Raw genomic sequence first — 20,323 nt, 5'->3', positions numbered from 1 at the left:
CCTCCCTCCCTCCTCCTCACCGCCCATTCGTGCGTGCGGCTGCCTATCACTCCGCCCGCCCCACACCATAAAGAACCACCCACCAACCACAACCCCACCCACCTCCCTCTCTCATTGGACAGCACAGCCGCCACTCACCCCTCGATCCCCCCCTCCTCCCACCGAGGTGGGCGGGGACTGCACGACTGAGGTGCCGCGGCCCCGCCCCCGCGGCGCGCGCCTCGCTCCCCCCCCCCCCCTCCCCTCCCACAGCTGTTGCCTCCTCTCAGTCTCGCGCTCCCCGCGCTGCCGTTGGCGGAGCCGAGCGGACCCGAACGGACCCGAACGGACCCGAACGGACCCGAGCGGACCCGAGCGGAGCCGAACGGACCCGAACGGCACCGAGCGCTGCCGAGGCGCGGCGCCGGGCAGGCGGTAAGGTCGGGACCCTCCTCCCCCTTCCCCTCAGCCTCCGGGGGGAGCCGTGGGCGCCTGCTTCGCCCTTGGGGGGGCCGTGACGGGACCGTGACGGGACCGGGGGAAGGGGCTGGGGAAGGGCCCGGCCCCGCGGCCCCTCAGCGGGGGCCCTTACGGCGGCGGTGGGTTGAGGCCCGCGGCCTCCCCCGGCCCGGCCGTGAGGAGGGGAGGGCGGCGATCGGGGGCTGGGGCCGGAGCTGGGGCTCTCCTCCCCCCCAGCCCCCCTCCTCCCCCCCAGCCCCCCTCCTCCCCCCCAGCCCCCCTCCTCCCCCCCAGCCCCCCTCCTCCCCCCCAGCCCCCCTCCTCCCCCCCAGCCCCTCTCCTCCCCCCCAGCCCCTCGCCCCCCCCCCTCAGCCCCTCGCCCCCCCCCCCAGCCCCTCGGCCCCCCCCCCAGCCCCTCGGCCCCCCCCCCTCAGCCCCTCGCCCCCCATCTCCTCAATTCCGACCTCTCCATCCCAGCCCCCCCCCCCCCCCCCGGCTGCCTTTCGGTCCCTTCCCGCCGCCGCCCCCCCCCCCCCCCCCCACTTTATTACCGTTTTATTCCCCCTCCCCGCACCAGCCCGCCCGCACCTCACGCTGTGCCCGCCTTTCCCTGGAAGCCAAACGCCGGGCTGCGCTTCCCGTGCCTTACATTTTCTTCCGTCGTATTGTTTCCTGCTAAGTTCTTCACTTGCTATTTCTTTTTTTTTTTTCCCCTATGAGAAACAAAGGCGAGAGCACTTGGGGAAATGGTTACCGGTAGCAGAGCCGTCCAGGTGTTGGCCGCTTTTGTTCTGCGCACACCCCGAGCGTGCATAGCTCAGGTGCATCAGGTGTAGTGACGCTCTGAGCCCTTATTCTTAAGCCCCACTCTTGGCACTCCGTCTTTTACAGCCTTTACATATCACTGGTCACTTGAAAAGCCGCGCCACCACCTCATTTCGTTCCAAATCTGCCAGCATCTTACCCATCTGCGATATAATTAACCGAAGAAAGTAATTAATTGGAAAACCCGACTTGTTGCGAGCGCTTTAATTAAAGTTCTGAAATTCTTCCCGATGAAACATCCCTGCAGAAAACGCAGCTCGTGCCGGGGTTTGGGCGCACCACGTCTCTAATAGGAATGATGTGTGTCATCGGTAATTTGCCCACTTACATCTTCCTGTTGATGCTGATAAACAGCTGGTGGTGTCTGTTCTATCGGGGAGAAGTGCATTGCTTGAAATAACCCGTTAATCCTCGCGAGGCAGCCCCGGTGTCTTGGGCCGTGGTTAGGACAGTCGCTCGGTGGCAGGAGGACACGTTTCTGTTGTGTGCGGTGCCGCTTGGCATGAGATGATTTTGTTTTGCTGGGCTTGGAGGCTAAAAGTGGTCAGCGAGTAAATCTCTGGGTTATAAATAGCTCTGTGGATTTGGCTATTTCTGTAGCTCGGAAGGTTTTAGCCATCTCCTTTGATTTGCCTCTTTCTTTGCGACTCCCTGGGAAGGATAATCCTTTTCCGAGAAGCCTTATTTTTGTTCTGGTAAGGTGTTTACGAGCTGATGTCCGTACGCACATCATACTTCTGTCACTTCTGATGGTTTTTTTCCCCCCAGAGCTCTCCTGTACGGTATTCGCCAACAATTTTCATTTTTGCAAGCGAAGGTTGAGAGCGGTGCTTGGAAGCGGTGCGTTTAAGGTCCTGGTCCCCTTTTAAAGAGGAACATTTATGCAGTTGGATTTTCTGTTGCTATGTTTTGGTGCCAACGTATGTTTGTGTTCTGGGTATAAATATTATAAAGGGCGAAATAGACTCTGAGTCATCCGAAGAAGAATTTGGAAACCTGCTTGGTTGAATTCAGTGTTTGCAGTAGGATGTTTTTCCTCTCGCGTTACGTGCAGTGAGACGGGCGAATAAGCCACCGGTTGGTCAGTTCTCCCAGAGCAGTTTGCTCGTCTCGCCCCGGCGGTTGTCCCAGCTGCACCCACGGCTGCCCAAATAGCGGTGTGGGTCCTGGGAGAGCTTCGGAGTGGGACGCAGGATCTTGCTGTGCTTTGAGGAGCGTGCGGATGAGGTGAAGAGGCTTCGGTGGCTGGGTGGGAGCAGGTTGGTGGCCGCGGCGGCTCCTGGAGCTGAGCAGTGCTGTTCCCGTTGTAGCTGGCAGGGGTCACTGGAAAGCAGCGGACATTGGTTCTGTCCCAGGTCTCCCAAGGTGTGTATGCTCTCCTCCCACGCCTTTTGGAAGATCGTGTCTTACTCCTTGTAGTAGAAGTGTTGTGAGAGAACTAGCAGTATCATTTATTTTCCTTTCCTCAGGTCTCTCGTGAGTGAGTGTGTTGACGTTCACAGGTGGTTCGGGGTCTTTGAGGGAGTTGTGTGTGTAACAAATGGCAGGCTCTGCAGGTTCATGACCTAAGAGTTTACGTGCATTTTTAGCTGGGCTTACCAAGGGCACAAGACCCATACAATTACTTCCTTTGTTGGTCTTCTGCTGTTTGAATAACTCCTTTAGTCCGTCAGATGGCACCACCAAATTTAAGGGCAACTGAAAGACATTAAGTACCTGCAGAGTGACAAGTTTTTATGAAGCTCTTGGCAAGCGTTGTTCCAAAGTCACGCTCCCACCAGGAGAAAGAGGTTACGTGGTGCTTCAGGACCGGGGTGGCTCCTGGTTGCACGCCGAGCTGGGCAGCCGGTGGTGCGGGTGGGGTGCGACTGCTGGGGTGCTTCTTAGCAGCAACAGCCACAGATCAGTAACTGCGTCTGCCCACGGAACAGTGCAGGCCTGCGTGGGTTTCCTAAACATTATTTTCTGTTTTATGAAGGAAGCAGAAGTCTTGGGCTACCTGTGTTGGAGTGCTGCTCGTCCTGCCTGTCCAAGGACAGCTGGCCACCGCTAACTCTACAATGGTGGTCAAAAAGCAAAGGCTTTGGAAGCGTTCAATGTCATGTGTCCTTGTTTGAGTTTATTGTGCTGCTGCTTGTAAAGGTCTGTGGGAGTGGGTGCAGAGGAAACAGTTAACTACGTGAAGAAATTAAACTCGAATTTGTGAAAGGAATACAAAGAGCATAATAAATTGCCTATAAGGGAATCCAAATTGCAATCCCTAGTTATAATGAGGGTTATAATGCATTGCTATGTCATGTTTGGGAATGTTTCATGTATAAACAGAATAATATAGGTTGAAAGGGGTCTCTGGAAGTCACGTGCTGTGTCCAAACTTGGAAGCAGGGCCAGCTTCAAAGTTGGAGCAACCAGGCGTGCGTATATACAGATATCCACGATGTTACCAAGAAATCTGGAAATGTAGATTCATTTATTTTTAACTGAGGGGAGGGTATCAGAGAATTCATAGAACTGTTCTCTCATTTCTTAATTTAAGTGTGCCAAGGGGATTTACTGAAATTCGCTGTTACTGGGACTGCTGTTTAAAAGAGAGACGCAGCGTTCCGGCTTTATCCTCCTATCACTTGACGTGGTCGTGGTAGACACGTTCCCGTGGGTCGGGACGACACGCTGCCTGGACTGACTCCAAGCACTGGGCTGAGCTTCTGTTTTTGCAAATAAATTTGTTGTTCTCAAAGATAAAATTGCAAGGTGGGAGAAGAAATGAAAAGCGTACAGCATCAGAGACGACGTCAGGCATGCCTTGTGCTTTGGGAGCTGGCCAGCGCCGGATGCTTTTTGGGGTTAGGTGCTTGGCAGATGCCAGCCCTAAGACAGCTGAACAGCATGGAGCATTCAGCTCGCTTAAGGCACGGTTTGGTTTGGTTTGGTTGTTGCTTGTGCTCTTCCCTTGGCATTCGCAGCTGGCCGCTGTGGGATTGGGTTGGGACCAGTATTTGTGCGGCCAAATACACCTTGGTGATCTCTCGGGATGTTGTGCTGTGTCCCGGGCTGTGAAACTTGAGGTTCCTTCAGCTGCGTGTGTTATTTTTTCCTCAGCGTTGTTACGTGCTTAAATAACTGTTTTCTGCTTGAATCTGAGTAAAACCCTTGGCTTCAGTGACTTCCTGTGGCAGCGGATTTGACAGCACGATTGTGTTGCAACATAATATTTCTCTGTTAAAAGTTTGGCTTTGCTTTACTTCAAGCTCAGCCTCAAGTTCCCTGAATTATTAGAAGCTGTTAGTTTCTTTACTCTATTTTCCTGTGTGTTTATTAAGGTCTTATTTAATTTTTAAGTCCTTACTTTTCTGTCCATATGCCCCTGCCTCAACAGGGGACAGCACCCCAGTATTTTCCTTGCCTTTCCGCATCTCTTCAGGTGTCTCTGCTCTTCTGACTGTAGTGTGGTGAATGGAAGAGCTCGCAGAGCCACCTCGTCTCCTTCCCGGACACCTGATTTTAAGGTCGTGTGGTGCAGGTAGTCCACTTCTCACCTGTCCTACAGACCAAATGTGCACTGTCGATATTAAATTCCGTTTTTATACCGCCTATTCGTTGGTAAAGTTGATCCATCTTAAGCTTTGCTCATGTAAGATGAATTGCCGTTTGGAAATGTTACTACTTCAGTTCTTTTCTTCTCCGATGCATGACAGATGAATACAGTGAGCATTGCTGGGCCTATTTACAGCAGCTTGAGGCCTGCAATTATAGGGCAAGCTCCCTCAATTTAAGGACTTGTTGCTTTGTTAAAATGCTAGGCTGCTGGTCTGGGTAGGGGCAGGAGGGAAGGGCAACAGCCTGAGTTGGTCCCGGTTAACTTTGCTCAGAGAAGGGTTAACTCTGCTACACGGGAAGGGTGCAGGTGGAGACCTGTCTCGGGGTGTTTTGAACGACTTCAACACCCCCTGAGCCCCGCTGACCTCCTCTGTTGGCTCCGGGAGCACCTTGAGCGTCTTCACAGAACCACAGAATCGTCTAGGTTGGAAGAGGCCTCCAAGAGCACCGAGTCCAACCTCTGACCTAACACTAACAAGTCCTCCACTAAACCATATCACTAAGGTCAACATCTAAACGTCTTTTAAAGAGCTCCAGGGATGGTGACTCAACCACCTCTCTGGGCAGCCCATTCCAATGCCTAACAACCCTTTCAGTAAAGAAGTTCCTCCTAATATCCAACCTAAACCTCCCCTGGGGCAACTTTAGCCCATTCCCCCTCGTCCTGTCACCAGGCACGTGGGAGAATAGACCAACCCCCACCTCTTTACAGCCTCCTTTAAGGTACCTGTAGAGAGTGATAAGGTCTCCCCTGAGCCTCCTCTTCTCCAGGCTGAACGATCCCATCTCCCCTAGCTGCTCCAGGTTCTCCTGGCAGAGCTCGGGCAGCCAGAGGAACGTGCGGCATCCCCAGCTAACGTCAGCCGTCAGCACCTGCTGCAGCAGCGTGATGGATGTCTCGGCGTGCCGGTCCCGCAGAGGTCTCGCGGTTGGATTTCGTGCGAAGCTGGAGGTCCCGCGGTGCTCTCGCCCTGCTGCTTTACCTGTAAACCTCCAGGAGGAGCGAGCTGCTGGTGCATGCAGAACAGGGCGCTGCCTGCCTGCCTCTGTCACCGCTGTGTGGCCTGACACGAGCAAGCTAGGGGGGAGCATCAAGACTAGGAGGACTCGGTGTGAGTGTGGTTTTATTCGGGCTGGGTTAATCCTCATTATCCAAGCAGCCCATGGCAGCGAAGAGCATTGACCTCAAAATCGTGTTCAGTTTCCTGGCTGCTTTTTAGTCTGTGGCAGCGTTCGCTTTTCACACACAGCACTCTATTCACAAGTCCTGGCCGCCCTTCCAAAGGCTCTTTGAAAGCCTGCGTCTGCTTTATCGCTTGCTCTGGTTTATCAGCGAGTTTGACATGTTCAAAAATGCTGATAGACGAAGACATGAGCTTCCGTTGCAGAAAGGGCCCTGATTACCCCCTATCAGATAGGCTTGCAGGCAGACTGGTGTTCCATTTTTAATGACGGTTCTGAGGAGCGTGCCAGATACATGTGTAGGGCTTGTTGCTCGGGAGTCCCTTGCTTGGAGCACTCGGAGACTTAAAAAAAAAAAATAGTCTCGGCTTTTGAATTGCTCTAGAAGGGTGGAAGCTGTTCTGAGGGGCTGCTGCGTCTTACAGCTCAGCCACTCGGTGCCTGAGCTGCTGCAGAAACTTGCCAGGTTGCTATTTGGAGAGCATGATGTAAAGTTGCCCATTCAGGAGCGGTTTCTGACTTCCTGACTGTGCTCCTCGAGAAGCCACAGCTCTGCCTTGCATTGCCTGGTGACAGATAAACACGGCTGGCTGAACAGCAGCAGGTATTTCCAGTGAGCAGGGTTTCTCGCAGGAAATCGCCGAGGTATTGGGAGCTACGAGAAGGAGAGCGGGAGCGCTGCATTTTATTTCAAGGTGGCCACTGTATATTGGATTTTTTTCAGCATTTCTTTGAGGGGTTTCTCATTGTAAGACTGCAAATGTAGGGTGTAACAGGGTATATATATCCTATGTCTGCATGCAATATTCACTACAAAACCCAGGAATTAAAAAGAGCAGAACTTGCCATCAGCTGTATGCTGTTTAATTACTTTTTAAAAGATGTGACATTTTTAGAAATGCCTTGTAGATCTAGGATGCTGACGGCAATTACTGCGTTTGGATTGACAGCAATTTTGTAACTAACATCTCTTATAAGAGGCAAAATTACCTTCGTTTTAATCCCCTTTACAGGCTTGAATTTTCTCACCTTATTAAACAGCAGAGCGTGATTAAATATCAGGAACATTTTGCTGTTTAATACGCACTGCGCCAGGCTCAGAAGCAAGTTCTGGGAGGTGTGGGTCCTGGACTGCTCGGCGCAGAGCCCTTCTCCAGCACTTTTGTGAATGAGGTAGCTATGAAATCGTGCCACGGCGTTTCAAAGGGAGCCCTGAGAAGAAAGCGGTTATGTAACAAAATTAGGAAACTTGCACAGACCTTAAGGCTGAGGCAGAGATCCCAGAAATGGCTGCAGGAGCTGCAGCAACTGCACGTGATGTTCTTTTCCCACAACCTGAAATAAATCTCAGAAACCCCGATGCTCAACGTTTTGCTACTATTTCCCAGACAGTTGTGTAATTCACTGGCAAAGCAAATTTTCCCTGGGAGACGGTCGTTCCCTGTGCTACTCTCTTGCTAGTCTGCCCTTCAGATTTCGGAGCTGTCAGTTGTGGAAGTGCAGATGGCGAAGTCCAGCCTCCTTTCCATCCAGATTTGAGAAGTGATTCTCTCTGCGTGCTCTGTGCCAAAGCTGTAGGTGTGACAACTTTCTGCTTCGGATGGCAGTAAGTGCTAATGGGTATGAGCGCGTGTGAACGAACAAGTAGTAGCAGAAGTGGGTCAAATGCTGTGGTTGTGGGCAAAGTTGAGAGGCCTGAGAGAGTAGTGGTTTTTAAAAACTGACACCTTACCTGAGGCAAGGGCAGGTATGGCTGTGCTGCCACGTACCTCATGGCGTGATGTATCACGTGTGGTAAGTCTGTGCTGGTGAAGAACAGGGCTTGGTATACAGCCACCATACTGATGTTGCTGTTGGCCTGATAAAATCCTCCACCGACCAAACTTCCCAAACAAATATCTCAGGATGTTTGATGCTTTTTTTTTTTCTTTTCCCTTTAAATTTAGAGGCAGGGTGAAGAACAAGGCTTGAGAATCCAGCCCATGAACAATCTCTTAAGAACGCCTGTATCCAAATTTAGCAGACTTGGTGTTCTTTCGGGAAAGCAAGTATGTTAATTCCTTTTTATTTACAAGCTACCATGCTGTTCCTTTGGGAAAGCAAGTATGTTAATTCCTTTCTGTTTGCAAACTGTCTTGCAAGGCAGCAACCTGGGGGGCCTCGGCTGGCACGGCAGCAAGAGTATTTTCCTGCAGGCCGCTAGATCTAGTCGTTAGGTTAGCAGTGTCTGATTTTTTTTTTCTTCCTCGTCCCTTTGTCTGGTCCAGATTTTGTTAAGGCTAGCCGAAAGCAACGCGATAACATTTCCACCGAAAGGTGTGACACGTTTCTCATTTGCTTCCGTACCATTTGCAATTCTGAAAGGCTGTTTTGAGGAGAGCGCCGCATAGATAAAGTGCTTGAAGGGAACACTGAGAGCATTATATGGCGTTTGATGTTCCTTTTAGAAAGGGAAGTGTGGGTTTAATGATTTATTTGTAATGCCCATGAAAAGAATGTGTCATTTGAAACACTGCTTCAAGGGTCTAATCCTCTTGGTAGTGGCACGGCCCCCAGGATCTGAGTCCAGGAAGGACGACTCCTGGTGAGTGGCAGCGGTGTGTCTGCTGTACGCTGGTGCCTCCTCGTTTCTTCTCTCATGACGTAAGTTTTCAGTCAGTAGGGGATGCACAACGTGACTAAGCTGTTCACTGGGCTTCTTAACTTCAAACATCAGAAAACGACAACAACCTGTTGATAACGTTAACTTGGACCTTCACGTTTTGACTCAGTGTTGGATGGTGTCCTGACCGTTCGGGTTAGCATTGCTGTAAAGGAAAGAGGCTCCTTGGAACACTTAGTGGTTCACGGTGTTTCAGGCTGGAGAAACAGCTATTTGCCACTCATTCCTTGCCTGTGTTGTGTTTTTAATGACGTTCTTTGTCTTGACACTGGTTAATCCTGTATAGTCTTCCAGAATTTGTAAGTCATTGTTTTGGCCTTTGTTAGTCTGAGGACCACAGCTTTATTCTGAACTTCCCTCAGGCTTCAAATAGATTTTGTTTGCTGTAGGCTGTCATTTAGAAAGGTTTGCATTTATGTCTTGCCTTGGACTCCAAAACATTTTGGATACGAGTAAGGTTTTAAAATATACTTATTTTGAATTCATTAAAGTGTATAGTGTAGTATCTAATCCTGTCTTAAATATTGTGCACTGCTCGACTGAGCATTTAAATAGCTGAAGATATCTAAATACACGTTTTGGTAGCTTTTGAAGAAATTGCTCACTTGATTGCAAGGTGTAGCGTGTGCTTATTTAAAGGGAATTATAATTATGCTGTGAAATGGAAAAGAAACAGCTAAGAAACATCTGAATAAGGATCAACAAAACAAGGTAGTCATCTGGTTTTAGTTTTAAGCAAGTAATGAATTTCATCGAAGGCTATTGCTTGTTATTCGTAATGTTAATGGTTGGGATGTTGGGCTCAGGCTGTTACGTGTTTCATCTTATCTCTGAAGCTGGCATTATCCTTGATGCTGCTCTTAAGTCTCCAACCAGTTAAGATGAAGCTCATCTTGCTGCAGTGGCCCTGCGCAAGATGTGCAGCTGAGTGCAAAAGCTGCTCCTTGCCCCAGGGCGTGCATTTGCCATATAACGTGAAACAAACGGGGAGGATGGGTGGAGAGCGAGGCAGAAGAATGGCAGTGCTCTGGTGGGGCTGCAGATGTGTATCAGCTGCTTCGCTTTGCTCATTCTGCCCATTTGGCGTGGATGTGCCTCAGAGCCCAGCCTCTCCGGTCTGACTTCAGGATCAATGTCATACAAATTGTCAGCTGAATAAAATAGTAATTTGCAAGAAATGTGCGGAGTCCTGAAATGGTCTCAGTCTCCTGTCGGGGTGTTCGGTGAGCTGTGGGCAGATGCGCAGAGTCAGAGCCAGGGCAGCAGCTTAAACGTCTTCAATTGTTGCCATCAGTCTCTCATCCAGAGAAGTTACCTTCAGGCCAAACGTATCAAACTCGTTATGTTGTCTTGAAAAAGAGAGACAAATCCCAGGCTCTTCAAGCAGAAACAGTGTCTGGAAATAATTGAACGCGTTTTGTCATCTTTTGTTTCAGTGCTGCATCAGAAAGTGTCGTATATCTCCTGAGGAAGGATGTGATATTTCCTGGTAGAGGCTTTTTTACTTAGCACACCAGCCTCTGTGAAGCTCGTGAGACAACATCAGTCCTATGATCTTGTGATATCTTCTTGGCAACTGCGTGCTGTGGAGTTCAACAGTGCGTTAAATAACACTAGACTGGACTGTGTGAGGTGCTTAATGGAGTTTTTTAAAAATATGAAAACTGTGTAATCTAAGTAACAGGATTGTTGAAAGGAATCAAATAAAACAAGTGTAATAAAATAGTTTTATTATAGTTTTGTGATGTAATCTTTTCTTGAGGCAAAGGGGTTTTGGGTGAGCTGGAGAGCTGCTGCAAAAAAAGGGTTGCTGCCTTGAAAATGCCTTGTCTGCTCTCAGCCATATTTGCTGCAGCTGGAAGTGTGGGATTCACAAGGTAGTGCTGGTTTCCTGAGCAATCACTGACTTGTAGAGGGGAAGATGAAGTTAATGTATCTCTTGAGGTAAAGCTTCCTGTGTAAGCTAAACGTTTCTTTCAATTGCTGCTGATAATGAGTTTCTACAACCGTTTTCTTCGCCTGTAGTTACGGTGGTAAGAAGCAGGTTATGTTGGATGTGGGGGAACAGGTTGCTGCAGTAGAAAAGAGGAGGAATTCAAAATCCTCCAAGATGATGAATTCACAAGGGAGGAGAAGGTGAGGGCTGCAGGTGAGATCAAAATCTGTACGGGATTCTTTGTGTGTAGGTTCTTCCACAAGCAGCGGGGCTGCCTTCGTGGGAGCTGTGCACACGTAGGTCACGTTACGTGCAGCAGTTACACTTGTCTGAGGGCTTTGCTTTGAGTCTGTAGTCCAGTGTAGCCAATTATTTTATATTTAAGCTTACCTGAATGCTTGCAAACAAGAAAAGAAATCCTATTTTAACCTTTGTGTGGGTGAGAAAGAAGGGTGAGGTCTGTAATATGCCAAGTTATAGCAAAGGCTCTGTTTTAAGTGACAGAAGTATTTTTATCTTTATAGTGCCAATAAATTCTTAATCCCTGATAGTTGCTCTTAGTTAACTTGCTGCTATTATCGGAAGCAGGTGGGTCAGAAACCCAGTTACAGGTCTTGACACACGTCATGGCGTCCAGCTTCAGCTGACTTGCTGTGGCTTGTGTGATGATATTACCTCAGTGGGAAAATCTCATGGTTCTCCTTGCCCATCTGCGCCACAAGTCAGTGTGCTGGTAATTCTGAAATATATAAGAGGCTCTCTAAGCTTGGTCAGAGATGTTTCTTTTTGTGGGGGTGTAATCTTCTTTAACATTTTATGAAGGATATTGGAGTTCTGCTGGTAAAAATCTTAACTATAGTACCTTTGGGGTATTTGTTTTCTTTAGAAAAAGGTTTGTGAAAGATGGAAACGTGTTGCGTTATGTTTCTTAGAGATTGCCAGGAGCTGGTATAAAATCAATCTATTTGTTGCAGGTCTGTACTGCAGTGTTTATCGTACATATTCCAACTTAAAACACAGCGTCTTTTAAAGTAACACACTGTGTAAAATAAGAGTACATCCACACACAAGCCAGGGAAGACTGAATAAACAGGCTTCAGCGCAGAACCGAGTCTTCCCAAGGGTCTCGAGACATGCTTGGAAGGCTGGGAACATCGATGGGGCTTTTGTAGACGGAGCATTATTGGCGGTGTTCATACAGACAGCTGTATGAGCAGGTAGTCTCATCGCTCCTTTTTCTTTCTTTCCCCAGAACTGCCAAATTTTTGGTGGGGATGAACGTGTAATACCATGTCAGACGTTATCTTAGTACTTAGGCATTTCATAAAGGCTTTTTTGTCTTAATCAGTTGCAGAGTTTCATCTGTTGGACATTATATTTTTCTTTGCCTTTCCTGTATGTGCAAATAATGTAAACAAATCTATTTTCTCTTGCTTTTAAAGAGAAAGATCATTTTTAATCTCTCCCTATAAAAATTGCCTACAAATTTAAAAAGAACTGTTTCCTTTTCCCGAAGAAATGTAAGGTGCAATACTACTGTTGAAATTGTATGATGCTATCAGAAACATGCCCTTTAGTCACACTTTTTATTGAGAGTGTGAGATCTTAGAAGAATTCTTGTTGCGTAGTTCGGGGGGAAAACTACCACTTCTCCTCCTCCTCCTGCTGTTCTGTATCAAACAGAATTGCTGTTTGATATCACTGTCATTAGTTTCAATGATTTAAAAAAAAATCCTACTTTTTACTATTAAACAAAAATACCACTCTTGTTTTCTTCTTTTGACTTAGCTTTAGGCTACTGTTTTCATGAGTGTGTGTATTTTGCAATCAGCAGGGTTATTTTTGTAATCAGCCCTGCCTTTTTCCCCCCAAAATACCTAATAGCGTGCATGAAATTTTCTTGCATTTTCTAACACGTTTGTCTTGACTTCAGAATTTTTTTGTGGTAATAACTATGGATTGCTTAACAGATCAAAAAAGAAGAGGGGAAGTGCTGCTTTTAATAAAACTCTGAGATTCTCCTGCGATAAGGAAGCTCAGTCTGTGTGCCACTTGTGCTGTACTGGAGATGAAGGACAAAACTGAGGCTTCTCTTGTCCTGTAGCAGCAGATTCACAGTTTTCTGTTTTCTTAGAGGAAAAAAAAAACAACTAACTCTTACTAAAATAGTAATGAGGCAAGGTGTAAAGTAATTGTAGCTGTTCAGCATGTTCTCTGTGTAATGGGAGCATCTTTACGTTGTGTATGTTGGCCTGCTTCTGGAAGGTGGAAGTAAAGTTTTGTCTTTTTCTGTTAACAGCCTAAAATGACTGTGTGAAGTCAGTGGAATAAATGGCGTCCAAAGTAACTGATGCTATAGTTTGGTACCAGAAAAAGGTAAGCTTTCTATTTGTTTTTATGGTGGCTTAATAACCCCCTAAAAGTTGGCTTATTGCATTTTGTGTGTGAAGTATAATAAATATAAAATACACCTGCATCGTTGGTTGGCATTGTATGTGTCACAGTGAGTAGTTGGAAGCTTTTCTTCCAAAAGTAAATAAATACCTAGTGACCATATCTTATGGAATAGAAGAGCTTTAGGTCTGTTTTGAAACTCCCTCACCTCCTTGGCTACTTAAACTGTGGAAAAAAAGGAAAGAAAATGTTCTTTCTCAGTATGATGTTAGTTAATGTACTTGTGAGGAGAATGCTGTCTCTGTAGCATGTAAAAGAATCATTGTATTAAAGTACAGAGAAAGAATTAAAACATTTTCTGCTAGTATCAAGGATCTGTGTAATCCAAAGCCAAATGAGATGGGTTAGAGCTCTTTAGAAGTCAATTAAGAAGAAAAAACAGGTGAGGGAGCAGGGAAGAGGGGAAAAACAGAGGTCTCATTTGGAGATACAGAGTTACAGTTTCTCATGATGTATTTTTTTGACTCATGTTTGTACATAATGTTGATGTCTCTCCTGGTTTTATTATTTTGATGATTTCAAGTTACCATATTCTCTTGACATTAGTATGCCAGTTAACTTATTCAGTTAAATTCTTTTTAAAAAAGCTGAAAAATTTTCTAAGTTCTGAGATACGCTTCTGCATTAAGATAGAAATTTAATGTGTGATGATTTTATTGCATTTTTCCTTGGCTGTCTATGATTTATTAAGTTATTGTTTTCCTTGGACCTCTGGCTCCCTTTTTGAGAGTATGCATCGTGTTCTTAGGAGAATAACGTCACTGGTCTTTGAAACAGGAATTTTGGTTGACTTTTGTTTCAAGCAACAATAACTTCTATAAATCTAACACTACAGATGTGCTTTCCTGAGGTCTTTTCAACTGAGGATTAAAGGTGCAATTGGAAAAGAAGAAAAATGATTTCTGATTACTTAATTTATACTGAATATTCAACTAAGTATTAAAAATTTGAGAATCACTCAGAATTTCATGATTTTTGTTTGTTTGTTTTGATACTCTGTACTCTCTCCTTTCACTCATTCAAACTCTAGAAAAAGTATTTTGCCTATATAATGAAGATTATGCAGGAAGGTTAAAGTACAGCCAGCCCCTCTGGCTTCTCACCAGTAGCTAGCATCTCTTTAATGGTCTGATGTAGACTTGTAGGTATGATTTTGTAATTCTTACATTGAAGAAGTCAAAAAGTGTATTGGTGAATTTCTTCAGTAACAAAGTTTAAGAAGTGCTGTTGTATGGCTTTACTTCTGAGACTCGTTTACCCTTTTCAGTATGTACAGAGGTAGTTGTAAATCCTTGATAATATACTGTGTTTTTTTTCCCCCCTGGTAGCACTGATTCGGTACGTAAAGGCAATTGTGTTCGGTGGAATTGCACTGTGTAAAAACCCAGAACCATTTATTGTTTGCGGGGCTGTTCAGTTTTTATGAAGATTTGTAGGATGATTTGCAGGAAGATTTAGCGTAGCAAAATTCAGTGCAGGTTCTCATGAAAGGGAAAGGTGATGCTTCTTACAAAAATCTAAGTAAGCTGACTTTACCTGCTTCTACATTCTGTCATAAATTTCGTTCAATCAAACCGTTGCGTGCAAAAGCATCAAGTTGTGTGCCTGAGTGGCCAGGATCTTGTGTGCAGTGCTAGAGCTTCTGGCTATCAGATCCTCGTCATGTCTCTGAGGTTTTTGGGTTGGTGGTGATGAACTAGTCTTCGGACAGATCTTTTATGTGATTCAGCTTGATATATAAAGTGGTCATTTGATGCAAGCAAGAGTCTGAAGTCTCCGTAAATCTTCGGTGAAGTTCCTGCGTGTTGTCTGTTTTTTCTGGTTTGTTTGAAATACACGCCTGTGAGCCTGTTGGACGTGCAGGAGAAGGAATGCCATATGTGATATGCTGCAACTTTCCATCCTCCTGATGTTAGGAACGCAGGATCTTCTGCTGATGAGTCACTGTGCTGCGAGCTTACAGAGAGCAGGCCTTCTGGTCTTGATATAAACAACCCAGTCCTCATTCTCGCTGTTCCCGGGAGACTGCCTCTGACAGGATACCTCATTATCAGCGCAGGTCATTCTTTTAACCCTTGCTCTGTTGTTTTTTTCCATTGATTTCACACACGTGGTTCCACTTACTGCATTCATACCGATGTCAATATTTCCTCTACAAGTCTCTGCAGGTTTTTTCAGAGGTCTGCTCAGCCAGAAATTGCAAACTGCCTTTACGGCAAGGAATTGTGATGAGGTGACTAGTGTTACTTTGTGAAAGACTGGGCTGTCTCCGGGTGAGAGAAGACCTTGCATAGACCAGATGTCAGTGTTTTCCACGGCGTGATCAAAATTTAATTGCAACCTGCATGTGGTCAGGAGTCTGCCAAAAGAGCAGGTCCTTGCTTTGCTGCTTTCAGAATGAGGGTGTGGAGTCTTATTTTGGGACAAATGTCCTCCCTTCAGAAATGTTGCATCTCATGCAAATGTTTGTACTAATTAGAGTGTTAGTTCTGGGCCTGGTTTAGTGAAAGCTCCCCTGGATCAGGCTGATAACTCCCAGGACTTCTTAACTTTGCTGTGTGTGATCCCTTCCTGGGAGAACCAAGGAGTTTTCATCCATATCTGTGATTTTTTTCCCCATGGAACTGTTGTTTGTACTTAAGATTTCAAATTGGGGAATAGGAAGAGCTGTGCTAGTGGCAAGTGGGTACCAGGCATGTTTTTGTCCCTTCTGATGTGTTCCTGTTATCTGGTTGCTTATGATGACAAAACGCTGAACTTGGTGAACTGCTGAGCGCTTTCAGTTTTAAAATTTTACTTCATATTTGTCAAAGTTGTTCCACGTAGCTTGCTTTTTAAATTTGCTGATTCCTCACTACCGTAACTGAAATTGAAAGTAGGGAGGGATCAATACTTCGCTCATGCTAGCAGTAAAACATCATTTCTGGGCCAAGAGAGAGCCAGGGTTGCAGTAGTATTGATCAAATTAGTATGTCTTGCCTATATGATAAAATAAGGAAAATAAAGTATTATTTTGGGGAAGTTTTTTTAGATGATGAGCTATGTGAAAATCCTAACAAAGAATATGAAGAATTTAGAATATTTGTAGTCAAACATAAAGACGTAAAAATGTATTTGAGTAGGTAGAGACTTAATTAGAGAAAGAAGAAATACTGAACAGATCGTTTACTCTGTTTTGTTTTCAGTTTTGATACTACTTTACATGGTATTTTACACTTTTTTTTTTATTTCACACTTTTTATTTTTCCCATACTAAATTACAAAGGTCTGTTGTCTTCTCAAAAGTAAGGCGTTTTTATATTTCTTTAGAGGAAAGAATTAAGCAGTTGAACTCTTCCAACCCTACTTGCACGCAAGTTTTCCAGACAGCGAGCACAGAAGTAACTTTACTCATGTGAGTCATTCTATTGTCTGAAACTGAGCTTCTCACACGAGGGTGATTTAGTTGTTTAATTGTTTGAAAGGTCAGACTTTTTATTACGTAAACTTTTTATTGCTGTTGCAATAGATGTAGTCTGCAATAGTCTTAGAGCAGTCTTGCAGACTGTAGTCTGCAGTTTTACAGTGCGTAGGAGCTCTTGATTACTGCCTTGTAAAAATACTTGGTTATTTTTAATTGGGCTGTAGGATTTGAGATCATGTATGACACCAGTTTGTTATTTGAGACGTAGGACCACATGGACGTAGCTTTACTGCTTCCAGTGACAGCTCACATTTCCCAGCTGGTACACGTACTTTGAAATCTGGACAGATAAATCCTGCTGGATGCAGGCCGACTGTGTAGAAAGCAATATAGATTAAACCTCTGTTGTGTTCCTGGACGTACCGAGGAGTGCAGTGCTGAGATGTTTGTGCGTCTTGGTGAGGTCAGACAGGGTTTGCCAGCTCCTTTTGAGTACGTGTCTGCTGCACGGGTTCTTGCAGCAAACGGGTGTGGCGAGGGTGTCTGGAATGGGTCCCTGCTTTGATCCCTGGCAGTGCCGAGCTAGGATTCATATATGTGTACTTCGGTAATAAATATCCTGAGGGTAATATGTGCCCACCAGAATACTGACATTGCTTCAGGTTTGTGATTGATTGAATATTAAGGAGAAAATGGTCATGATGTTTCCTCAGAAAAACGTCTGGCCCTCAAGTATTTAAAAAGATTTTCAGTATCTGATGATGTACCTCTGTGGTCATTCAGTTCCTTTAATTAAATACTTTGTGCTTATTTGAAGTACTGCCTCAGTAACAGTACCTCACGTTAAAAGTAATAAAGTCAATAATCTAAAATACTGCTTGAAACTTAAACTCTTTACATTGATTTATTAGGCTTACAGGTAATAGTAGATGTGCAATTTCTGGTCTGGTTTCCAATTTGGTGAGCATATGTAGGGTAAAACCAGGAATTTACCTTAACAGCTTTTTGATTCTCAGTGCTCACAGAAGACTTGCCACTAAAATGGGGAGCTGTACACAAATTTGTTAATGATGCTGCTGGAGAAAATTAAGATGTTCCTTCTCTTGGGGATGTTTGTTGGTGAAGCAGAACAGAACTTAATGAGCCTGAATCCTGCATCTGATTGCATCTCGCTTAACTTTGCCAATGTAGCTTTGTGCTGCTCTAGGTGTCCTTTGGGTACTGCTGTTAAAGGGCACAATAAAACAAATTAGGTGTTTTCTTTGCCATGGTTTTAAAGGGCAAAATTAGAGTTCTAATTGCATTAGGACCTGTAATACTTAGTGTTTTACAGCTCATTAGTTTAAGATTATGTTTGACAGCTTAATAAAGAAACAAACAAATTATATCATACCCTGAAACCACCTGATTTCCTTCTTGGCACTGAATCCATGTGAGGCATTAGCGACCCTAGCACCGAAAACAATTTTCACCAGATGGTGTAGGTATATGCCTGTATTTCTGAGGACTTTGGATGCTGAAATTACATCAGCTCAAAAAGGTCAGCCTTCGAGTGCCAAAACTTGACAAGTACTGGAGCTGGCTATTTTTGAAAGTGATATTCGCCGGGCTCAGTATTGGGGCCCGTTTTGTTTAATATCTTTATCAAGGACCGTGAGGAGGGGATTGAGCACACCGTCAGTGAGTTTGCGGGTGACACCAAGTTGGGCAGGAGTGTTGATCTGCTCGAGGATGGGAGGGCTCTGCAGAGGGATCTGGGTAGGCTGGGCTGATGGGCTATGTCCAAACCCAAGACAGCTAAATACTGGGTGCTGCCCTTGGGGCACAACAACCCCATGTAGGATTATAGGGTTGTGGAAGAGTGCCTGGGAAGTTGCCTGTCAGAAAAGGACCTGGGGGTGTCAGTTGACGGCAGGCTGAACACGAGCCAGCAGTATGCCCAGGTGGCCAAGAAGGCCAACAGCATCCTGGCTTGTATCAGGAATAGTGTGGCCAGCAGGACCGGGGCCACGATTGTCCCCTTGTATGTGGCAGTGTTGAGATCGCACCTCATGTACCGTGCTCAGTTTTGGGCCCCTCACTACACGGACATTGAGTTGCTCAAGTGTGTGCAGAGATGAGCAATGAAGCTGGTGAAGGGTCAAGAAAACCAGACATCTGGGGAGCGGCTGGGGGAGCTGGGGCCGTTGAGTCTGGAGAAAAGGAGGCTGAAGGGAGACCTCATTGCTCTCTACAACCACCTGAAAGGAGGCTGCAGTGAGGGTGTCGGTCTCTTTTCTCAGGTGACGAGTGATAGGACGTGAGGCAACAGCCTGGAGTTGTACCAGGGGAGGTTTACGCTGGGGCTGAGGAAGAATTTCTTCACGGAGTGGGAGGTCAGGCATCGGAGCAGGCTGCCCAGGGAAGCGTAGTCACCTTCCCTGGAGGTATTTGAGACGTGTGGACGTGGCACGAAGGGACATGGTTTAGTGGTGGACTTAGTGCTGTTAGGTGATGATTAGACTTGATGGTCTTAACGGTCTTTTCCAACCTAAAGGATTATATGACTGTATGAAATCACTGAGAGGAAAATTTATATTTAGCAAAGTTGTCTTCTATGCAGCACTGAAATTGGGTACCGAAGTTACCAGCTGACCAAACAGTGGGGGTTTCTTCAGCACCCTGTTTTAGCGAGGCAAATCTCGTTACTGAATCTTGTGCAGGGGATTCAGAATCACTCAGAACTACAATGTGGTTGTACGAAGCAGTCTCGCATTTTGCCTGGCTGCTGGCTCCCGTGCCTGCTTTGCTTTCCCACAGACATCCGTGCACTTCTCTGGTGAGTTTGGCCAGGGACCTAATCCAGTTAAAACTCAGACTGAAGGAGCTGAACCTATCTGTGAGGCAGAGCAAGCTGCAAATCCCCCTGTTTCTAGCAGCAATTCTCAAATTGTTTCGTTATGCCTTGTGAAGCTATAATCTAGCATTTTCTTTTCTCTTCCTGAGAGAACTGAATTATCTTTCAACCACACACAAGAATGTGCTGGCACAAGGCAAGGGCGCTGTGGGAAGTGAAAATAATCAGGGGTGTAAGGGCAGTGCTGTTTCAAAATCAGAGTGGCGATGCTGGTGAAGTTGCTGGATTTTCAGTGGTCTTCAGGGAATGATACTGAGCAACGAGGCTGTCAGAGCGGTTTTCTTTTCCCAGTTATTTCTCAAGGCTGTTTTGTTTTGTGCAAGTACATAATTGTAAGAAAAATACCGCTCTCTGTTCAGCTCAAGTGAGACACAGCGTGTAGGGTACTACGTCCAGTTTTGGGCTGCCCAGTACAGGAAAGGCATTGATAAGCTTTGGGAAGCTCACTGGAGGGCCACCAAGATTGTCATGGAGCTTCTTGTCCTCAGAAGAGAGGGCAAAGGGGAGAGCTTAGTGCTATCACAACTGCCGCCTTGGGTGGCTGTGGAGAGGATGGAGCCAGGCTCTTCTCAGAGGTGTGCCGGGACTGTATGAGGGGCAATAAACACAAGTCGAAATGGGGGAAGTTCTCATTAGGTGTAAGGAAAGAAAAATGTTTACCACAAGGGTTGCCAAGATAGGATCGCAGGAAGGCTGGAACTTTGGAGACCTTCACATCTTCCTAGGGTAAGCTCTTGAGCAACCTGACGTAACTGGAGCCGCTTTGCGTGACGTCCTCCAGAGGTTCCAGCCTCTGCAGTTCTGCGATGCCTTTAGTCTGACAGCTGAAGATGAGTAAACGTTATGGTGAGGGGTTGCACTGTATTTTAGTGACAGATGGAATCTCGTTCCGTTTGTGCTGCTGTTTGGTTATGCTCAGTAGGCCACTTA

The 20,323-nt window shown here is 46.0% G+C and overlaps 1 protein-coding gene across 6 annotated transcripts in view; it reads left to right on the top strand.

Annotated features, from left to right (window-relative positions):
* Window positions 1-241: 241 nt before the first annotated feature.
* PHTF2 (putative homeodomain transcription factor 2) overlaps window positions 242-20,323 on the top strand; it is a 67,183-nt gene continuing 47,101 nt past the window's right edge. The window contains exons 1-3 of one of the 6 annotated variants that reach the window (XM_083811263.1): window positions 306-324; window positions 355-414; window positions 12,940-13,016. In XM_083811263.1, coding sequence (XP_083667389.1) covers window positions 12,972-13,016 — 45 coding nt within the window. In that variant the 5' untranslated portion in view covers window positions 306-324; window positions 355-414; window positions 12,940-12,971. Of the gene's footprint in view, window positions 420-7,988; window positions 8,091-10,418; window positions 11,858-12,939; window positions 13,017-20,323 lie in introns of those variants that run through there. The other 5 variants (XM_083811266.1, XM_083811267.1, XM_083811262.1 and 2 more) reach the window with 5 other exon arrangements.

Source organism: Anser anser, assembly GCF_964211835.1.
Source record: "Anser anser genome assembly, chromosome: 1".
In the NCBI taxonomy this organism is placed as follows: Eukaryota; Metazoa; Chordata; class Aves; order Anseriformes; family Anatidae; genus Anser; species Anser anser.
Note: the sequence above shows the minus strand (reverse complement) of the source record. Positions and strands in the feature narration are given on the sequence as shown.